The sequence below is a fragment of the Mustela putorius genome, unplaced genomic scaffold (genome assembly GCF_011764305.1).
Source record: "Mustela putorius furo isolate JIRA1106 unplaced genomic scaffold, ASM1176430v1.1 tig00000407_pilon_pilon_pilon, whole genome shotgun sequence".
NCBI classification, from domain to species: Eukaryota; Metazoa; Chordata; class Mammalia; order Carnivora; family Mustelidae; genus Mustela; species Mustela putorius.
In genome coordinates, this window is record NW_025421373.1 from 28,474,825 (window position 1) to 28,497,030 (window position 22,206).

General features: G+C 41.2%; 1 protein-coding gene across 3 annotated transcripts in view; it reads left to right on the plus strand.

The window, feature by feature from the left end:
- The window catches only part of SGCD (sarcoglycan delta), a 568,809-nt gene that overhangs the window by 332,363 nt on the left and 214,240 nt on the right, over positions 1-22,206 (plus strand). For all 3 annotated transcript variants that reach the window (XM_004737739.2, XM_004737738.3, XM_004737737.3), the window contains exon 3: positions 17,476-17,577. In XM_004737739.2, the coding sequence (XP_004737796.1) occupies positions 17,476-17,577 (102 nt within the window). The remainder of the gene's footprint in view (positions 1-17,475; positions 17,578-22,206) is intronic.

Sequence of the window (22,206 nt, forward strand, 5' to 3'; positions counted from 1 at the left end):
AATTTGCAGTTAAGAAAGCATTGCATTACTCCCTAAGCTAACATCTTCATTGTAAAATTACTTGTTAGACTGTGCATTTTTTTGAACTATTCATACTTTCCCCTTATTCAGCCACTCCGAAATGCCTTTTTTGTGTTTCCCAGACCTGGTCTCATTCTTACACACACATCGGTGATGGTGATGTATCCTTTTTTTTTTTTTTCCTAAAAAAAAGCTTGCCCATTACAAGGCATTGTATGATGAGAAAGGTGGCTTAGATGATAAAAAAAAATAAAATAAAAATGATTGGTGAGTTTTCCCAGCACCCTCTGGATGGCATGAATAACACATGGCCGTTTATGTTAAAAGGTTTCCTTTTACCTGAGCTTGGTAATTTCAAGGGTCATCTTGGTTAAATTAGATTTTAATTCTGAAATATTGTTGCTGGAAATGTTCCCACTGGCCAATTCCTATCTCCTGAATAATAGGATTTGAGCCCAAATTGAAAGTGCTAGTAAAGTAAATGAGGAATAGCAGCCACATAACCTTTGGGAACAAGTTCTTTTTCTTTTCTTTCTTTCTTTCTTTTTTTTTTTTTTTTTTTTTTTTTTTTTTTTTGGTTTAATGTAAGAGTTTTACAAGTTTAAGAAGTCCTTACTATATTGCTTGTATCTGGGGTTCCTGGCAGTGTACTTCAGATGAATGTTTCTCGGCCCATTTTAGATCTCCTCCACAGTACCTTTCAAGTGTGACCCCAGGGATGCTGTATTCTTTCTACTCGTCTTATGCATCTCTTGCTTCCTGTATTTTGAGCAAAAGAAAGGGAGTTTCCTTGCTAACCTCTCAGACACACTCATGTTAAAGAGGATGCAGGAGAAAGTGAATCTTACTGTGTCATCCTTACAATCAAGCATTTAGAGAGCCACTAATACCAACAGGCAACTCTCTCAAGACGTTTGTATAAGCATGTGGAATCTATAGCCATCAAGAAGCACTATCTCCCGTTCAACTTCTAGATGATTGCTGTAAATATCAACTCAGACCAAACAGTGCCCAGCAAGTTTACGTCATATTAAGTAGTTAATTTCTCAGTAACCTGTGGTAGCCCCATTTCCGTCAAGGTCAAGGTTACCCTAAGGTCTTTGTCATTGTGACACTGCTCATTCTTACCTGACTACATTGTCATCTTGAGCCTGGCATCCGGTTCTGGGAGAGATCCATGCAAAAGTTCTAACTTGGTGCTTGCAAACACCTGATGCTGTCACATGATGGGGTTTCCCTCGTGGGATGCAGAAGGGACACTGGTGGCTCTTGTCCCCAAACGAGGGCTAAGAAAGTCTGATGTTCTCTCTGAGCGGTTCACATCTTTAAGAGGTGAGTGGTGCAGGTAGAGGTTATAGAGCATGGGTGAATTCTTCCTAAAGGTTTCTTCTAATTCCGAGTCATGCTCACTGGCTTTGTTGCGACAGTTCAATAATCTGAACGTAGGGATAAACTTCTCTACTTCGGTATTAGTCAGTGTTCTGCAGAGAAATAGAAAATAATGGTGGAGCGCCTGGGTGGCTCAGTGGGTTAAGCCTCTGCCCCTGGCTCGGGTTGTGGTCCAGGGTCCTGGGATCAAGCCCTGCATCAGGCTTTCTGCTCAGCAGGGAGCCTGCTTCCCCCTCTCTCTCTGCCTGCCTCTCTGCCTACCTGTGATCTCTCTCTCTCAATCTGTCAAATTAAAAAAAAAAAAAAAATAGGCTGTGTGTGGACATGCCTGTGTAGCATGTGTGTATAGAAGATTTATTATAAGAAATTGGCTCACACAGTAGTGGAGACTGTGGTCCCAAGAGTTGCAGTTAGCAAGGGGGAGCCCCAGGAGAGCCGGTAATGTAGTTCCCATCGGACTCCTGGGGCTTGAGAACCAGGAGAGCTGGTGTTTCAGTTCTGGTCTAAAGGCCAGCACACTGAAGACCCAGGAAGAGCCAGCGTTTCAGTTGGAATTTAAAAAAATTTCCTCTTGGGGTGCCTGGGTGGCTCAGTGGGTTAAGCCTCTGCCTTCGGCTCAGGTCATGGTCTCAGGGTCCTGGAATAGAGCACCGCATCAGGCTCTCTGCTCTGTAGGGAGCCTGTTTCCTCCTCTCTCAGCCTGCCTCTCTGCCTACTTGTGATCTCTGTCTGTCAAACAAATAAATAAAATATTTAAAAAAGAAAATTTCCCCTTCTTTGAGAGGCGGTGAGCTTTTTTGTTCTACTCAGGCCCTCAACTGATTGAATAAGGCCTGTCCACATGAGGGAGAACTCTCTGCTTTACTTGGTCTCCGAATTCAAATGCTGATTGCATCCAGAAGCCCTCTCCCACACACCCATGGAATATGGTGGACTAGATATCTGGTCCCCTCCACAGCCCAGTCACACTGACATATAAAATTCCCTGTCACAGCTACTCTCTTAAAATAAGTTTTAAACAATGGTTGTGATTGGTTTTGCTATGGATTTTTAATCTCCTCTACTGTCTGCTCTTCCTGCCCGAAGAATTATCCTCGTTCTTGGTTTCTGAAGATATTCGGATGTTAAAGAGTCCCTTCTTCAGAGGCGGTTGGAGAGATGAGGGTAGGAGCCGGCATGGGGATTCAAAGGGAGTGAGGTAAATGGAATCCCAATTTCAGTCTCTTATTATTTAATGATTTAATGATTTGTAGTTAAATTTATTCAAGTACTGTCTTGTCCAGAGAGGGAGGCAGTCTCCATTCTGGCAAGCCCAAGAATGCCCCTTCTCCCTCATTGCTGGCTGGAAGACCCTGGCTGAATGGTCATGCCTTCCGTTCCTTCAAATTCAGGGCAAACATTGTGCTTCTTCATCCTGCCCCTTACCTCGCTTGTTCTCCGTCCTCTTGACAATGGCAGCTCCACCACCGACCCTCTTTCTCCTTCTTCTCACACAAGCTTCTCGGAGCAGACCCCATCAGCCGAGTGCTAAACTGTGTGTGGTAGAGTGTGGCTGCATGGATTAGAGAAGGCGGTCAGGAAAGGAGGGAGGAGGTGGACGCGGGAGCCGAGGGTCGAGCTGGTGGATGGTTCGGCACAGGGTTCTGTTGAGCGTCTACAGTGTGCCAAGCGTCATGCTGAGCAGACCAAAGACACGCGCACATACACATTCAGTCCTCAGAAAGGGATACCCCGACCCTCCATTTCAAAGATGTGAAAGGCTCAAGGAAATTCACATGACTAGTAAGTGGTGGGATCGGAAACCCAAAATAGATCTTCTTGATTCCAAAACCCACAGTCATGTTCATTGTGCTCCCAGAGTTCAGACAGACAAAAGAAGCAGGGAGTGCATTCCAAGACATTATTTCAGTTGAGCAAAATCACAGCATCTATTAGCAAGTCCTTTATTGGAAAATTATTTTGGGAATTAGTTGAGATAGTGAATTTATCAAAGTTGGGTTCAGACCTTTTGTTAAAGTCTTATTGGAATCTATATGAATTAAAATGTAAGTCACTTCCCATCATGCCCTTCCTTAATGCATCTCGTTGGCATAGATGGGATAGAAAATAAAAATCAGACTCTGGAATAGCATCTTCTCCAAGGTACTCTGTTGATGTTGTCCCTTCCCACCTGTCTGAATTCATCTCCTACTGTTCTCGGTCTTCTGGAGAGCTAAATGTGACACCACTACAGTCACATTGGCCTTCTTTATATTCCTCAAATGGGGCCCACTGGTCTCCCTTGCCTTGGATCTTCCCAGACTGGCTCCCTCACTTCATCTGGGTTTCCCCTCAGAGACAACTTCTGGAACCTTCTGTCTGAAGTACACCCTACCTTCCCTCCTCACCAAAGCTCCGTTCTTGCTCTGCCTCCTCCTTTCCAGTACTTCATGGCTCTGGCTGGCTAATGCTGGAGGAAAAAGACACCAGCGCACACCTTTGTTCTCTGAACAGATGGTATTTCCCAAGGCTTCAGTGATCCCCTATGCTGTATTGAGGTTTTTTTTTTTTTTTTTTTTTTTGGGTCAGTTTAAGGCTGAAGGTGACTGTGGAAATCAGTCACCCATCTGAACGTTGTAGGTTGTATGTGGTCTCATCCTTTGGAACGCCAATTTGGACATCAAACCATGACCAGAGGGCCAAATTAATAGGTAAGACAGCTCTAGTGCCGGGAGTACACGCAATAGCCTTCTTTTTATTTCTGAACTTCTCCTTAGAACTTTTCTCACAAGTATCAAAAAGGCCCTGGGCCCTTTGAAGCCGTAACTTGAAGTCTCATAAAAGACACTGTCGTGTACAACTGACAACTTTTCCTAATGAAATAGAGAGAAGGCAGGACAGGCGGCTCCCTCGTGACCGATGGCCTGGTGGCAGAATCTATTTTGGGAGGGATTTTCGCAGCATGCGTTTTTAATATAACTCAGGCCAGCGTCTTCATCGGGCTTTGCTGGTGGGACGTGCTTGGCGAGCAGCAGGGATCGCCATGGCTGGCATTTCCTCGGAACACTTGGCATAGGCTTCATAGTATTTCCCTTATTTCCTTTTGTGCGTCTGCCTGAGATAAACGGGTCTCCCTCCTTTATCAGCAATAGCTCAGGATTCATAAGCTCGTGTCTTTCACCTGGGAGAGGGGCTGTAACAACTTGCACTTTATTATCCATCTCTCATCTTCTTCCCTCCAAACAATCGATAGATTCACCACCAAGATATCTTTTTAGAGGTTGCTTACAATTTGCTGTTTCAGAACAATGTGCTGGCAGTAGTTGTCATGCCTAAATCCTCCCCAAATCTGGGCATGCGTTTGGAGGAATTGGGAAGAGGTTTAGCAGGCATTTTCTGGGCAGAACTTCAAGTCACACAAGATGCCCTCGTGGTGGCTGCTGGGAGTCAAGGGCCCCAGTGCCCAAGGACTGTTATGATTTCTGGTTGTCTGGAGAGTGTCCTGTTTCCTGTGCATCATAATACAGGACTTTAATGAGTGGAGGAGACTGTAATGTTTATGCTGTCCAACTACCCATCATGAGGTCAAGGAAACAGACTGGCTAGGCTTGCTTATCTGAGTTTGCTTTAAAGCTCTCAGAAGGGTCAGGGCCAGTAACCAAGTGCTCCAACCGTAGGATTCCTTGAGATGTGTTTGCATTTCCTTATACACATTCTTGAAGGATACGCATTAATTAACATCGAGAGTATACAACAATCCCCATGGTGATCTAGCTGCTTTTCCGGATGGCCAGCAAGCACAGGACTGGTCCGGGGAGCTGGTACCTAGCAAGGGCTCGGTGATGTTTTAGCCAGACCTGACTTCCTTTGGGAGCTCTAGTCACAGTTCTTTGTGGCTGAGAGAAGACCTTTCATCCAGTCAGTCAAAATTTACTGTCTATCTACTCTGTGTACAAGGTATAACAGGTCATTAGGATAAAAAGACATCTAAAATGCTGCCCTTGTCTGCTAGAAACTTTCATCCTGGAGGCGGAAGGAGACTAGAGCATGGTCAGGCAGGCTCTGGCCATTCTAGCATCTGCTCCGAGAATTGCCTTATGCTCACGTTTCACAAGCTACAACGAATCCCAAGGCTCAGACCATCATAAGTGAGCGGGGAAGTACAATCATGCATGTGCCCAAAGACAGAGAGCTGCACCATTTTAAAATAGTGGCTGCTCAATCATCTCCTATCCCCAGCTGACTTTGCTGTTATGCCTCCGTGGACTTATATAGCTTGGGTGAAAAGTGAATGTTTGTTGTTTGAAGCCACTGCAAATTTTGCTGTCTTCACCATGCGATAGCCTAACCTCTCCCAACTGATACACATGGGCCCTATGATTTAATCCTCGATTTAAAAGATCTCATTATCTTGGCTATGTAAGGAAGAGTGAGAAGTAGAAAGACCACTAATGAGTTAATGGGTGGAGCTAGCAATTAACCCGCATGCTCTGATTGCAGAACTCATACTCGTAGCCCTGTGATGAAATGCCCTGTGTGTCTGTCTGTGTCTCTGTGTTTGAGTTAGTGAGGAAAGCTTGTTTTGAAAGAACTGGAAAGAATCAAGGAAGGTTTCCCAAAGAAACTGGTAAGTATGCCCTAAAGGACAAGTAGAAATAAAGTAATGGGAAAACAAAGAGAGTTAGCCTTATCCCCCATGTGTATGTATGTGGGAGGAACCCCATCTTTGGCTCCTGAACCCCCAGGAAAAGCATACAGTGAAGAATGCCCATCCATATATTACTGCTGGAAACCAGGAAATACCATGGCCTTGGATCTGTAAATCATTAAAATAAGCTTTATGAGATGTGAGAAATCACAGTTCTTACCCACTGCGGCAGCAAAGTAAATGGACAGCTGTGTATGTCTTATGGCCCCCTTCTCTTTCCCTGTCACCTCTTTGTTCTTCCCTCCTCCTGTTCCTTCTCTCTCTGTTGCTCTGTCTCTCTTCCTCCTCCCCATCCCCCCTCCCTGCTTCTCTCTCGCTCCTTCTGTCTCCCTCCCCGCTCTCTCTCTGCTCCCTCTCTCCAGTACCTCTCCTCCCCTTCTCTCGCCCTCTCACATGCACACACACACACACACACACACACACACACTGTTCTAATCAACCCATGTACTTCTGACTTTACGGTAACTTAGCAATAATGAGAGGAAGGAGAAAAAAAAACTACATGACAAATTGATATCAGTGGTAAAAAGGAAAGGAATATGGATGAAGTTGAGATCATATAGCATCTGACCCAAATGATCAGAAGCTGTGACCTAGACACTGAGGGGTCATCTGGTCCTCTCTCTTGCTACTGTGTTAATCAGGCAGCCCTGGTGATGGTCCCATTTTTAATGATCCCCGATAAAGAAGATCACTAGCAACCACCATAGCCCAACCCACAATATAATTGCCTTGACCACAGAAACAGTTTCCGTGTTTAATTCAGCTCTGTCTTCCTCTGGGCTCCTCTTCCTTCTCTGTGCTTGGTCCTTGATGACCAACACTTGCCAACCTGATCTTTAGTCATTCCATATCAGGTATAGACAAATAATAGGGTTGTCTCTGATTGGAACTCTCTTGAACCTGCTAGCTCTTTCTCCTAGCATATATCTCTAAATGGCTTCTCTGCTGATTTGGAGAATTCCAAAGCATGTAATACCACATGTCTCCAGAACCGGATTTCTCGTTTCCATGAATACTACTATACGTCTTTTACTCCTTTATTTTTTAAACAACCTTGTCAAATGTACATACTATAAGATTCACTCTTTAAAATAACATTTCAGCTATTTTTAGTAAATTTACTGAGTTATGCAGCTGTGACCACAGTCCAATGTTGAAGCATTTCTGTCCCCTCAGTAGATTCATTGAGCCTATTTCCAGTCCCTCTTCACTGCCCATCCCAGACAACCGTTCACCTACATCTGCATCAGTTTGTCTCACCAGGCGTTACGTAGAAATGCAGTCGTGCTGCATGTGGTCTTGTGTGTCTGGCATGTTTTTGAGGTTTGTCCAAGTTGTAGTGTGTGCCCGCATTTATTCCTTTTTATTGCTGAAGAGTATTCCATTGCACATAGACATAGAATATGTTATGTATCTCTTCATCACTTAATAGACATTCGATTTATTTCTACTCTTTGGTTATTGTGAATTTTACTCCAGTGAACATTTAAATGCCAGTCTTTGGGTGAATGTGTTTTTTCCCCCCCCAAAGATTTTATTTATTTATTTGACAGACAGAGATCATAAGCAGGTAGAGAGGCAGGCAGAGAGAGAGAGAGAGAGAGGGAGGGAAGCAGACTCACCGCTGAGCAGAGAGCCCAATGTGGGGCTCGATCCTGGGACACTGGGATCATGACCTGAGCCAAAGGCAGAGGCTTTAACCCACTGAGCTGCCCAGGCAGCCCTAGAACAAGGTTCTATTTATCTTTGGTGAGTAGCTAAGAGTGGAATTTCTCAGTCATATGGTAACTCTAGGTTTAACTTTTTAATGGTCAAATCTTCTTGCAACATTCAGCCCAATGCTGTGTTCCCACTAGTGGGGTGTGAGAGTTCCTATGTGTCCATATCTTCACCATCATGTGTGTGACTCATGTTTTTGTCCCCATTAGCCTAGGAGCTAGAAGGCAGACTCCATCTTCATGCCTCCTTGCTTGACACAGCCCAGGGCTGGGTACACATTTAGAGCTTAGCGGTGTTGGAGGGGGCATGGCGGGGAAGGACTTTTGCTTAGGAGTTAATGTGTCGGGATGTTGGAGCAATCATTTTCTCAACTGTGAAATGGGCTAACAGTGTGAATTAATGGACATAACATCAGTGAAGTGCTTTCTCTAATGCTGATGAGAACAGTAGCTGTGGTATCATTGGTTTATATTTCTCTGAAGGCACACTTTCTGAACTGTCTCTGGTTTAGCCTCTTTCTTTTTGGCTTTTGCAGTCATGTATTCAGATATAACATGGAGCACCTGGTGGCACAGTCAATTAAGCATCTGACTCTTGTTTGCGGCTCAGGTCATGATCTTGGGGTAGTGAGATGGAGCCCCACGTTGGGCTCTGCAATGGGCATGCCTGACTAAGATTCTCTCCCTCCGTCTCCCTCTGTTCCTCCCCCCACCCTAAAAGAAAAAAGAAAGAAAGAAAGAAAAAAAAGACAGACTCTACTGGGCTATGAGACTGAATCATGAGGGACACGCTATTCCTCATCTCAAAGAATTTGAAATCTATCAAGGAAGTGCCTATCTATCGATGCAGTGCCATGTGACCGATGCTCTTCTAGAGATGCACATGGGATGTAAGGAGATCTCAGGCAGGGGCCCCGGACCCAGATGAGACACCTAACCACAACCAAAGGACTGGAGAGATGGACAGAAGGGCTAGAAAAAGCATGACCGGCCAAGGGAAGGACATGTGCAAAGACATGGTAAGGGAAAGAGTTTGGAGAAATTGCTAGCATGTTTTGTGTCGGAGTGAAGGAGACAAGTCTGGAGAAGTGTGCCACTGTCTCATGAAGGAGGTGTTAAGTATGACATTAAGGAGTTTGCTTTTTGCCTGTGCTGCTCTGTTCTGTCACATTTTACAGGCTAAGGAGATCCAGAAAAGATGGTCAATATGTGACTGGCAGAAATGTCCATTTACAGACTGAAGAGAGCAAAGCTAGAGGCATCTCAAAATCTCTGATACTCAGATGCAATGTTTCTTACCCTCTTTTTTTTTTTTTTTTAATTGCCTCTCCTCCCCCAAGAGCATTTTTGGACAGATTTTTTTCCCAATAGTTCACCCCGTCATGAAATTTTAATAGTACAGGTGCTCTGTGAACATACTCTATACCAACACATTATTTTTGCATTATACATGAAAGAGTAAGGTTTTTCCCAACTCCCTCAGTCACCAATTTTCACCCACTGGGGACTGTATCACCCAACATGCCAATGAATATTCTGGTACATTGTGATGTGTTCGAGGGACAAGCCTAGGTTCTAACATTTTACAGTCCCCTCGGCACCCTTCAAAACACAGCATTTGAAATGAAGACCTTCTGTTATTTAATAAATACTTGCTGAGTACCTACTGTGGGCCAAGCAGTGTTTTAAGAATTGGGACTGCAGTGAGCATACTTCCACCCCTCACGATGCATACGTTCTAAAGCGATCTGCGCAGATAAATTTAGTTCTCTCTTTGATCAAAACTAAATAATACCTGCCATGAAAACTCCCCGTCATGATACAGGCTCCCAACGTGCATCCTAGAATAGGACTTGGCATTATGTGCAGGTTGGAAATAGGCTGAAGGGATTAAAAACCTGTTTGACACTAACAGGAAGCAAAGTCAGAAGACCAAGAGATAATACTTTACTTAAATCGGCACAATACGAATTCCCAGCTCCCCTCCCACAAAGGCCAGCAGGGCATTTTACGTCTCAGGGCTTTTTGGACATCCCAGTGTTTTGCCAGGCACCAATGGGAAGAGCTCTGGGGGTGCCAGTCACCACCTTTCACTGGCATTAGCCGAGAGAACTGGGGTCCCAAGCATATGGTCCATTTAGGTCTGGGAAAGGGACCTCTCTGCCATTCCTGCGGAGAGGAAACTTTGGAAAGCTGGAGCCCTGCATCCAGTTTCCTCTGAAGTCCTAACCACCCCTCATCCTGCCCCAGGGACATTGGCAGAACAGTGGTCTCTGGAAGTCACGGGATTCACAAGTCTCTTGTCCACCCCCCAGTTGGAAAACCTCTCCTCTCCTTATTGTCTCCCTCCCTAACTCACCTAGCACTGTCCTTTCAGTGAGAGTTACCTTTTACAAAAGAAACCCCACTGCTTTTAGGCTGCCTCTGCTTTGCTCTCAAAATCTCTAAGACTTGGGTGCCTGGGTGGCTCAGTGGGTTCAAGCCTCTGACTTCGGCTCACGTCATGATCCCAGGGTCCTGGGATGGAGCCCCGCATCGGGCTCTCTGCTCAGTGGGGATCTTGCTTCCTTCTCTCTCTCTGCCTGCCTCTCTGCCTCCTTGTGATCTCTGTCTGTGAAATAAATAAATAAAATCTTAAAAAAAAAAAAAAAAAAACCTTTAAGCCTCATAATTACAAAGCCTAGGAACCTATTTGAAATGGTGAGGAAAAGAGGCAAGGGACCAGCATGAGAGATAGGAAGTAAGAAACAGATTAATATTTCAGTCCGTTGTGCCACTCTGAAACCTCTTTCTTTATCCTGTACTTTTACAGAAAACTGTTCAAAACAACCAACCAGTGCGGACCAGATAATAAATAAAGGGCAAATGTCATCATCCTTGGACTAGCCCAGAGGGAGATTCTCCAGATTCTATCCACCTCTGCTCCTGTACTGTATCCCAACCCCCAGACCCTATCTCCCTCAAAAGACCTTCCAGGGAGTCCCCTCTAAATTGGACCGGGAAAATACTGAGATCCCCTCATATATTTGTGAAAACTCCCATGAGCCAGGCTAGTGGGTCAGCCCTAGCATACAGCAGTGTGGAGGACTCCGAGGCCGTGACCTCACTAGGAGGACAGTGGGATCCTGACCTCCTGCCTTCATTCTGAGTGTACTTTATAGACTTGAGGACCACTGGTTGGACAGAGCTGGCTCCCTGCAGGCCAGCTTTCTGGCTGCTAGAATTTTTATGCTTGCCTTTAAGAATACTGAAGTTTTACCATTTGAACAGGGAGGTGGGGGAGGGCGGAGGTCTCTTTCCTCCTAATTACTTTGGGAATGACTGTGAATCTTCTAAATGTCTCTTTTGCATCTTATTGGGTGGGAAATTTTGCTTTAAACCTGACCTAAAACTCCTATCTTAATAATACTGATAGCTTCTTATGTCTGCAGTTAAAGGTGAAATGGTTTTAAACAAGGTGATTCTCAAGTTGTTTTGATGTGTATCTCTTCCAGTCTGATTGTTCCAGAGCCAGAAAGGAGACTAATGTGGGAACATATATAGCTGGCCACTCTAGTCTGCTTTGTATTGTATTTAGGAAACACAGGCCACTAACATAAACTCACACTTATGGATAGACCTTTCCCAACAAGACCACTGTATAGACCTAGGGAGTGGGAGAGGAGATGGGGAGAATGAGGTGATGGTTCTCAAGCATCGGAAGAACCTGTAACTGAGTGAAATGGTAGAGATTTGGCAAGTTCATGATGCGTTTCCTACCAAAAGAAGTACTTAAGTACAGGCATCCATTGCCTGTTGGATTACAGGAGTGTTTCTCAAACATCCATCCTTCTGGTTTCTCCTTCACTGTTCTCTGTGTGTCACCTGTGTTCTAAACCATCTCAGAGGATAGGACAGGGAGGGCCTTCTTTACTGACTCCCCATGGCTTGCAGCACGTGACTACATATATAGCAGAGGATTCATTTTGCTTATGTTCCGTGGCATGGGAAGCAGCTGGGTTGTAATAAGTCACCTCTGGCCCAGTAAGTTGGAGTAGAGATGTTTGACCATAAGAACAGAGGGCCTTCTTCTCCTATCCTCTCTACCATTGCTGAGTGCCCTCCCCAAGCAAGTAAAGTCAGAGTAGCTCTACGAAGCCCAGCCCTTACAGAGATGACGTTTATATACTCTACATTTGGTTAAAATAATGAATAAGAGCTTATAGTCTGAATTGGAAAGACTTGAGTTCAGATTCCTGATCCTGTTGTCAATTAGCTATGCAATTGTAAGCAAGTTACTTACCAATAAATTTTCTCAGTTGGGAAGTAGGGAACATGAAGACGATCTCATAGGATCATTGAGTAGATAGCATGAGACAATATGTGTATAAGCATTTAGTATATGACATAGATTCTTGACAAGTGTTACTTTTTTTTAAATAAATTGGTGAGAACAATACTTTAGAAAAAGCTTTTAAATTACAGTTGCTATTTACAGAAAATGATAAAGTACAGACTAGCAAAATGAAGAAAATAAAAAGCACTCCTTTTAGGCATGCAAAGATTTTCAATATTAAGATTTAAGTGTATTTCTTTCTAGAATTTTCTACCATGAAATTTGTTTCAGAATTTTTCTTATGTGCATATATGATTATATGTATGCATGTGTGTGAATATTTATATGTAGCTATATAAAAATGGCATAAAAAGCAGGTGCTTGGGTGGCTCAGTCCATTGAGCATCTGACTCTTGATTTGGGCTGGGCTCATGCTCTTGGGATTGTGGGATTGAGCCCCATGTCTAGTTCCATACTCAGTGTAGAGTCTGCTTGAGATTCTGTCTCCCTTTCCCTCTGCCCCTCCCCTCACTCGTGCTCAATAAATAAGTAAATAAATAACATCTTTTTTTAATGGCATAAAATATACATACATATATCTTTATTGATGATTTCATTTATAATCAATTGTGCACATTTGCCCATGTTCATAACTATTCCTCTCCAGGACCTACATCATGTTCTATTCTATCATATTCCATTATTTTAACATGCAACTTTTAGGTAGTTCTTAAGTTTTAATTTTTTTTTCTCATAACTGGCATAGTGATAAACAACTCTCTATCCAAACAATTTCACATTTATAGGATTATTTTGTAATGACTACATTCAAGAAGTAACATGTTAGTTTTCAGTAACAATTAAGAAGATGAAATGAAGCATGAAAAGTGCAGAGTCTAGGAATGAGCACCTAGTAAGCCATCAGTAAATGGTAAGGGTAGTGGATTTGTATACTGTAAGAGGAGAGGGAAATCTATTTTATTTGAAATAGGCTTGCTAATTACTCCAGATATTATCTTCTATGTAAGAATGTTTAGCAGTTCTTATTTGTTTTATAAACACATATTGCACAAACCAACCAGATCCATGAGTTTATAGATGTGTTTCTATGAAAAGGTTTAATAGTATGTGTTTCTATGAAAAGTTCTGCTTCTCCAGCTTATAAAAACCATCTAGAATAAACCAAAACAAGATAATTGACATATCCTTTGTGGGACGGGGGCAGTGGAGGAAGGTTGGGTAGATATTTGTTTTTACTTTTTCCTTTTGTTGTGGAATCTGCTTGCTGCTGGTGTTACATGAACTTACCCTCCAGCCCGATGCCTCTCACGTTGGGTCTTAATGCCCAGTCTGGGGCCCTTTTGGCAGTGCCATCCCCATAAGGACCCAAAATAGAAATATACAGATGGCATGCTCTCTCTGAAAGGATAATATTGACCTGAAAAATCAGTTCTCCTGCACAGGCTGAAGTGGTGTGCTGCAGGAGGGAGGGGGGAAGTGCCCAGTTCCCACTTGGTCATTCAGGACCCCCCCAGAGTGGTGTCTGTCCTGCATGCATTGATGGCTGTGCCAGAGCAGAGAAATGGGAGACACCGGTGAGATACTTCAGGAGTCTGGGAAAATGTACCTTCCTGAAATAAGCCGGGCGGGAACTGGCGAAGTGGAGAGCATATGGTTCATAGAGTCGCTGAGGGGAGCAGCTGTTTGCCTCCAGCCAGTGGTGGCCATGGGAGAAGGCAGGTTCTGATTTTCCAGGGCTTCCCATTTCACAAGAAGTTGAAAACCTGGAGTTTTCATTTAAATCTCTCAATTTTCATTTTTTTGATGAGAGATTTTTATTTACCTTTTTTACAGTTTTTATTTTAATACGTTAGTGAACATGTAGTGTTATATTAGTTTCAGGTGCATAATATGATGGATAAAGTTACTGTATGGAAAAGAAAGAGACATGTAAAGCACGTTAAAGTTAACTCTTTAGGGTATTTTAACATTTAAATAATTATAGAAACATTTTCCTTCTTGGGATTCACCCCAGAGCCCATACCTCAAACCCATCTCTTCAAGAGCACACCAAAAAAGGTTGTGTGTGGTGCATAAAATTGCATACCAGAACCATGCCTGTGTGGACAGGGACACATTGAAAAACAGCTTTGCAACTATTTCTCCATCCAGTGGTCAATGAGCTTTTAAGGAATTTTGTCTTTGTGTGCATGTTTTTTTTTTTTTTTTCTTCCCACCTGACAATGCATTGGGGAAAATGTAGGAATAAATTGGTATAATGTGTGTGTGTGTACATACACACATGCATGCACACACACATGCATATCCTGTTCTATTTCCCTGGAGAACCTTGACTGAATCAGATATGTATCCACACTTAAGTGGAAAAGAGGAAACGTGGTGGAGGGACAGGGAGAGAATCTAGATCTCTTTGAATGTATCTTGTTTTGTAGATTTGACTTTGGGGCTTTCTAAATAGTTCACAAAACTGTAACACAAAATTAAACATTCAAAAAGCTGTTATGATAAGATATGGAGAGGAATGAAACAAGTATTCTTGACTCGACAGCAGGTTGGTGGTATAACCATACAGAATCGAATTAGTTCAAGTGGCTTTGAGATCCAGTCATTTGCCTGTACCTATCTAGAAGGATGTACTCTAAAACTTTTTCAAATTTTAAATTGTTTTTCTTAATCATAATTTTAGAATAGTAGTGGCCCTATGTATTTTGCGTTAAATCAAATGAATAATCATTTTGGTGTTGAGAACACAGATTTTTAGTATGCAAGAAAGGTAGTAAAGTTGTAAGATCCATGAGATTAAATGAAGAGAGTCCTGTCTTGACTTTGAATTGAAGTTTAATGGTATAGGGCACCTGATGGCTTAGTCAGTTAAGCATCTACTGCTTACCAATCTTCGATTTGGGTCATAATCTCCCGGTACTGGGATTGAACCCTGCATTGGGCTCTCTGCTCCATGATGAGTCTCACCCTCCCTCTGTGCTTTCTTGTTCTCTTTCTATATCTCAAAGAAATAAAATCTCTTTTAAAAAGTCTAATGGGAATTCATGGTGTATTCTATTTTAAAAATACAGAATTTATTTTCTAGCTCAGTCCATTGAAACAAGTGTCAACCCAGTAGAAATGAGCACCCAAACTTTCTAAAGTTTCTGTGGTTTCTAAACACTAGTTGCCACAAAAATGAACCAAGTATTTTTACTAGAAATGACTGGTTCCAGGCCTGGGACAAGACATGTGTGGAATAACCTTGGGTCATGTTGTCATACCAGAAGCGAAAGGGCCATCAGAGATGGCTGGATCATATTAAAAGACTAGCTAACTAAAGGGCTAACTTGAAGAGGTTCCTACTGAGCAAGGGTAGAAAAGTTAGAACTTAAGTAGCAATAAAAATTTCACTGGAATGAAACAAATAAAAAATGTCTGTAATGATACATAAAAAACAAATGAAAAAAAAGAAACCTAATCTGTTATCTTTGGAAGCTACTAGGTAACCAATATTTTGAGAGCCCAAATCAAGAAGGACAAATCACGCACCTTTTCAGGTTTTTATAAACTATAATTTAGGGTGAATTGTTGATGAAATATGATTTCTCTTTGTAGACTATCCCAATTAATAAATTAAGAAATGATATAATTATTCTTTTCACCAATTTGAAATCCCTAGTGAAATAATATATCCTCTAGGCAAAGATCACCCATGGGTGATGACATCACAACAGAAGACATTTGATGCCTCTTGATAGAGTATGTAGTAGACAAAAAAATGCTATCCATTTCGAAGATATCAATGTCCTCATCTCAGAAACCCTGAAAATATTACATTTCATGGCAAAGGAGAATTAACATTATGGATAGTATTATGGTTGTTAATCAATTGTTTTAAAATGGAGAGCGTGTTCTTGATTATCCAGGTATTCCTGATGGAATTACCAGGGTCTTTAAAAGTGGAAAAGGGAGGGGGAAGACTCATTGTCAGAGGGATTGGACATAAGGTAGATTCAGCCAGACATTATGGACTTTAAGATGAAAGAGGCCACAGGCCCAGGAACATGAGCAACCTCAAGAAGCTAGAAAAAGTCAAGAAATGAGTTCTTCCTTTGAACCTCCAGAAAGGCGTGCAGGAGACCAGATGGTACCTTGATTTTCATGCTTTGTGTCCTGGGTCAGATTTATATGGAATCGTGACATAATACATTTGTGCTGTGTTAAGTTTGTGGTTATTTGTGATTGTTGCAAGAGAATAGTAATATATTCCATTTCCTGGAATGTGTTCTTCCTAGGAAACAGAGCTTAAATCTCATCAAGCCTCTTGATCTAACTAGCAACTTACAAAAAATATAGGGGACAGAAGAACACACTTTAAGAAATTATGGGAATGTTCAGCCACATGTAAATGCTGGGAAAGGCTATTAGAAAAATGACATGTTCTGTTCATCAAATAAGGGTTATGTACATATGTGGATCTGTGGGAAGAACCAAAATGAGGAGATTTTTAGGAGATGACCTACTATTTCATGTATCAACCAATTCTAGTAGGGAACTTGATTCAAGGAAACAAGTCTAACGAGAGAAAATAAAAATGAAATCTGAACACTGATGCTGTTATTTTATTATTTTTAGATTATATTGGATGCATTAGGGTATTAGATGATATTAGGGTATTAGATGATATTATTTTAGTATTTTTTTGTGGTAGAAGTGATGGTATTAGGGTTATATTTAACCAAATGAGGTAGGTATGGTGGGTATACCAGATAACAGTAGCCATAAATGAATCATTGTTGAAGGTGAATGATAATACATAGGTGTTTGCTATTGATCCTTTCGATTTTTGTATGTATTTTACTATTTCTGTAATAGAATATCTGTAAAAATGTCAGCAACTAATTTGACCTCTTTAATATTTTGTGAGCAAAACACAATGTGTCCAAAAACTAGATTCAACCAACAGACTGCAGTTCGCAATTTTTGCACAAAGTTTTGGAAACTGGACCATGGACTTTAACTGGGGGAATTTTCTCTTTATCACTTCACACTTATCTCCTGCCTCCGTTCTGTCTGCAATACCTAGCAAAAGGGCTTTGACTAGGGGGCATTACAGATTGCTTGGAATAGAATTTTCTCAGAATAAGTGAGCAAAGAGGGTGATATGCATATTTGCTTTGAACAATACCTCCTAGTATTTTATTGGACCCCCTCTTATTCCATCTCTCAAAAAAAAAAAAAAAGGCAGTAACTTTGTTTCAATTTTTGAAAGCCTGAGGTTTTTTGAAATATTGGCTAATTGCATTTTCTCCGTTATCTTTGTGCTTCTATTTCAGGATGGAATGGGGAATTTGAGAATCACAGACAAAGGTCTAAAACTAGAAGGAGACTCCGAATTCTTGCAACCTCTCTACGCCAAAGAAATCCAGTCCCGACCAGTAAGTACTTCCATGAGAAAAAGGAATGGTGGTTTCTCTGGCATCTAAATCTGGGGGAATTTATCAGCCATCAGCTGCGTATAGAGCATCATGGGAGGGAATGGTAATGTAGGTAGTAGGATTTCATCAAATCACAATTCTTGAGCATAATTCCTGCTGTGGTACTGTACACAACTGTGATGACCTCTCTGAGCCTTTATTCCTGCCAAAGGTGGGTGATAACCTCTGTTAATGAACTATCGTAGGTTATGCTGCAAATACCCCGAGAAAGGAAATGTGGAAGTGCTTTAGGTACTATACAAATCCAAGAAAAGTATTGCTATCTTTTTTTAATTGTCAAGTGCTTTAAATACTGCCTTTAGAAACATAGAACTAGAATTTTGCTTTTCATTAAGACTTTGGACAGTGTAGCCAAGGTTGGTTAGAATCACTCAATATGTCAACAACTGCGCTCTAACATAACAGTCTAGCATGCATGCTATGTTCCATGCACTTTGTTGTTTTGTGTGCATTATCGTTACCTAATTTAATTCGTACACCAGTCCACAGGGTTGGCAATTATTGTCACCTCTGTTTTACAGATTACAGAATTGAGCCTTAGAGAAGAGCTGTGTTCAGAGCCACATACTTAGGAAGTAGTAGAGTAAGATCTTCAGGGCAGAAAGTCCAGTTCTGAAGCTTTTCTGTTAACTAGAGTCCACTACGTAACCTTTCATGCTCATTCTTTGTTTTTGTCATGAGAGAAAAGATTTCTAGATATTTTGCTTTTATTAACCAATATTATCAAAAGTAATTTTTGTTTTTGAGTGTTTTTTTTTTTTTCCCAGTTGTTTCTTTGACTTCGTTTGGTCTTTTGTTTGTTGGTGGAGTGGTGAGATTTGCTGGTTCAAAAGGATTCTGAATACATTAGCTCTTCTGGGGTTGGTTCAGGTCCCCGTGCAAGCAAAAAGTAATATAAAAGGTCCCTAAAACCTTATTTGCATAAGTGTGCCTTGATGAGCATAATTAATGAAATTCAGCAACTTGGTATAGTGGATAATTTTATCTGAATGTTATCTCAACTACTGAATGCTATTAACCTGGGTGAAACTACTGAATTGCCAGTCGTTTACTTCCTTGTGTGCCTAGTGAAAGGGAGGGAGCCATGATGTTAAAATTTTCAGAGAGCAAATCAGTTCAGCCACCCTATTGGTGATTATAAAATTTAACTGGAACTCATCACCCACTGGGTTAGGCACTGAAGTACCAAGGGTACTTATTATAAATATATCCATCACCTTGAAGAAATCATATTCTGGAAGGAATCATGAGATAAAGCTATAAGGAGAGTCAGGTGATGATTCTATGTTAAATAGAATGGAGACAGTTAATTTCAAGCATTTAAGAAATCACCATTTTTTTTAACACTTTATTTATTTATTTGACAGAGAGAGAGAGAGAGGGACAGCAAGAGAGGGAACACAAGCAGGAAGTGGGAAAGGGAGAAGCAGGCTGAGCAGGAAGCCTGATGCAGGGCTCAATCCCAGAACCCTGGGATCATGACCTGAGCCAAAGACAGACACTTAACCAACTGGGCCCCCCAGGTGCCCCCAAGATCACTATAAAAATTGCTGCAAGTTATATTTCTCCCAGCCTGGCAAGCTGGCTAGTTAAATTATCTTCTGAGTTATTAGTTGTACTTCAGATTGATCTTATCAGTGTTAAACTTTTTTTTTTTTTTTTTTTAGTATTGTTGATACAATGTTATATCAGTTTCAGGTGTATAGCATAGTGATTAAACAAGTTGATATATTATGCTATTCTCATGACAAGTGTAGCTACTATTAGTCAACGTAGTTACTATTAGTCAAGGTTCAATATTATCATAATATCATTGGCCATGTTACTTATGCTGTGCCTTTTATTCCTGGGATTTATTCATTGCAGAACTAGAAGCCTGTGCCACCCTCTCCCCTTCACTCATTTCCCCATCCCTAACTCGTCTCCCCTCTGGCAAACAGTTTGTTCTCTGCATCTATAGATCCAATTCAGCTTTCTGATAGTTTATTCACTTGTTTTTTTCACATTCCACATGTGACTGAAATCATATGGTGTTTGTCTTTCTCATCTAGCTTAGTTCACTTAGCATAAAATCCTCTAGGTCCATCCATGTTGTCGCAAATGGCACGATCTCATTCTTCTTATGGCTGCATAATATTCCTGTGTGTGTGTGTGTGTGAGAACACTACATCTTCCTATTCTGAATCAAACTTATTTAACTTACAAGTTTGGACCGATAATTTCTACTAATGTCAGCCCCCCTTATTTTGTAAAGGCCCAAATAAGCAAGTATTTTAGACTTTTTTTTTTCCTTTTCGACAACTCCTTAAAAATGTAAAAAAAAAAAAAATTATATTGAGGGCCACCAGACAAATAGGCTGTAGATTATAGTTTGCCAAGCTTCTAAACCATATTAGCGATATTTCTATAAATATATAGATGATCTGGCTAAAATGCATGTGGTACAAGGGAGAAGATTTTGAAGTCATGGCTAAAATAGTTGATATGTTGCATAAAATACCCTGAGAGAAGTTTCTTTGATATTGAAATTAGGGGCGCTTGGGTGGCTCAGTGGGTTAAAGCCTCTGCCTTCGGCTCAGGTCATGATCCCAGGGTCCTGGGATCAAGTCCCGCAACGGGCTCTCTGCTCAGCAGGGAGTCTGCTTCCTCCTCTCTCTCTCTCTGCCTGCCTCTCTGCCTACTTGTGATCTCTGTCTGTCAAATAAATAAATAAAACTTAAAAAATCTTAAAAAAAAATCTTTTTTTAAATAAAAAATAAATAAATAAATAAATAAATAAAACTTAAAAAATCTTAAAAAAAAATCTTTTTTTTTTCATAAGTTTTTTTTTTAAAAAAAAAAGATTTTTTTTAAGATTTTTTAAGTTTTATTTATTTATTTGACAGAGAGAAAGACAGCAAGAGAGGAACACAAGCAAGGGGGAGAGGGAGAAACAGGCTTCCCGCCAAGCAGGGAACCCAATGCAGGGTTCCATCTCAGGACCCTAGGATTCTGACCTGAGCCGAAGGTAGACACTAAGCCCCCTGGGTGCTCCAGAAATTTTTTTTTAATTTTAAAAAAGGAATAGAGGAGGGCACCTGAGTGGCTCAGTTGGTTAAGCTCTGCCTTCATCTCAGGTCATGATCTCAGAGTCCTGGGATCAAACCCTTCATCGTGCTCACTGCTCAGGTGGACATTCGGCTTCTCCCTCTGCCTCTCCCCCCAGCTCATGGGCTCGCATACTCTCTCTCTCTCTTTCTCTCTCTCTCTCTCTCTCTCAATAAATTTTAAGAAAAGATTATTTTAATCTTGAAAAATCAGTGAGTTAGGCTCAGTGCTTTCATATCACCATTTAAGGAAAATAAAGTGTCAGAATTCACTGTTTTTCATTGTTCTTAAGAAAGTATTTTCCTTCCAAAAAATAAATAATAAATAAAGCTCTTTTAGCTTAAATGTTTCTGACAACAAAATAAGTATGTTCTCTCTGAAGGGGGGAAAAAAAAAAGCATACAGAAATGCATATACAGTAAAATCCACCCCTATGTTCCATGGGCTCTCACCGAAACAGTGCCCATATCTGTCCCCTTGTCCCCTCTCCCCCAACACATGCCGCCTGCGGGCTCCAGCCAGCATCCTGCCCCACCTGCACCACTGTGAGTACCTCCTCCCTCTCCACCACCTTTCTCTCATAGCCTCAAAATCCAAATCGTAGCCCAAGTGGACTTTTTAAAAATGTCATATCTCTCCACCCTTTACCAAGGATTCTGTTAGTTTCCCATTGCACCTGGAATGAACTCCTATCTCCTTGCTAAGGGCTATACAGTTCTCTCCTAGATGTTTTTCATGGAGGGTGCCTTGTGTTCATCCTGTTCTCAGTTTAAATGTTGCCATTCTAGAAAGACCTTCCTTGTTAAGCACAACAGCCATAAATAAAACATCACCCTGTTGTGTTTTTTTTCCCCCTTTGTAACTGTCATCATTTGACATTCATATTTGCTCAGAAATACAAATTGGCAGAGCGGGAGATTGTGCTAGTATATTCCCTAGTATATTTTCCTAGTATATTTTCCCTAGTATATTCTTGAACCCCCGCTGCTGTATCTAGCACACACTATGTGCTCAGTAGATACCTGTGAAATTGAAAAATAAATTATAAAAATAAAGTATCACTTAAATCTATCTTGTAGGGTCAAGCACGGTTAACAGGTCAGTGTACTTTTTTAGGCATTTCTCACAAGGATATTTTTAAAATAGAACCATACTTTGCATACTCTTCTTCTTGCATACCTTTTTTTCCCTCCAAATAATACATTAACAGTCAATTTTCTGTATCTAAATAATATTTAACAGTTTAAGAGCCTTTGTGAGGCAGAATTAACATGGAATAAATTATATCTATTTAAAGTGTGTACTATGGTATGTTTTTGCATAGATATTTACACATGAAACCATCACCACAATCGAGGTAGTGAACAGATTACCCTGAAGACTTTCTCCCATACCCCTTTTTAAGCCCTCCACCCTGTCCACAACCAGTGTGTCATATGCTTTCCATCCTGCCCATTACTTTGCATTTCTTAGAACTTTTCA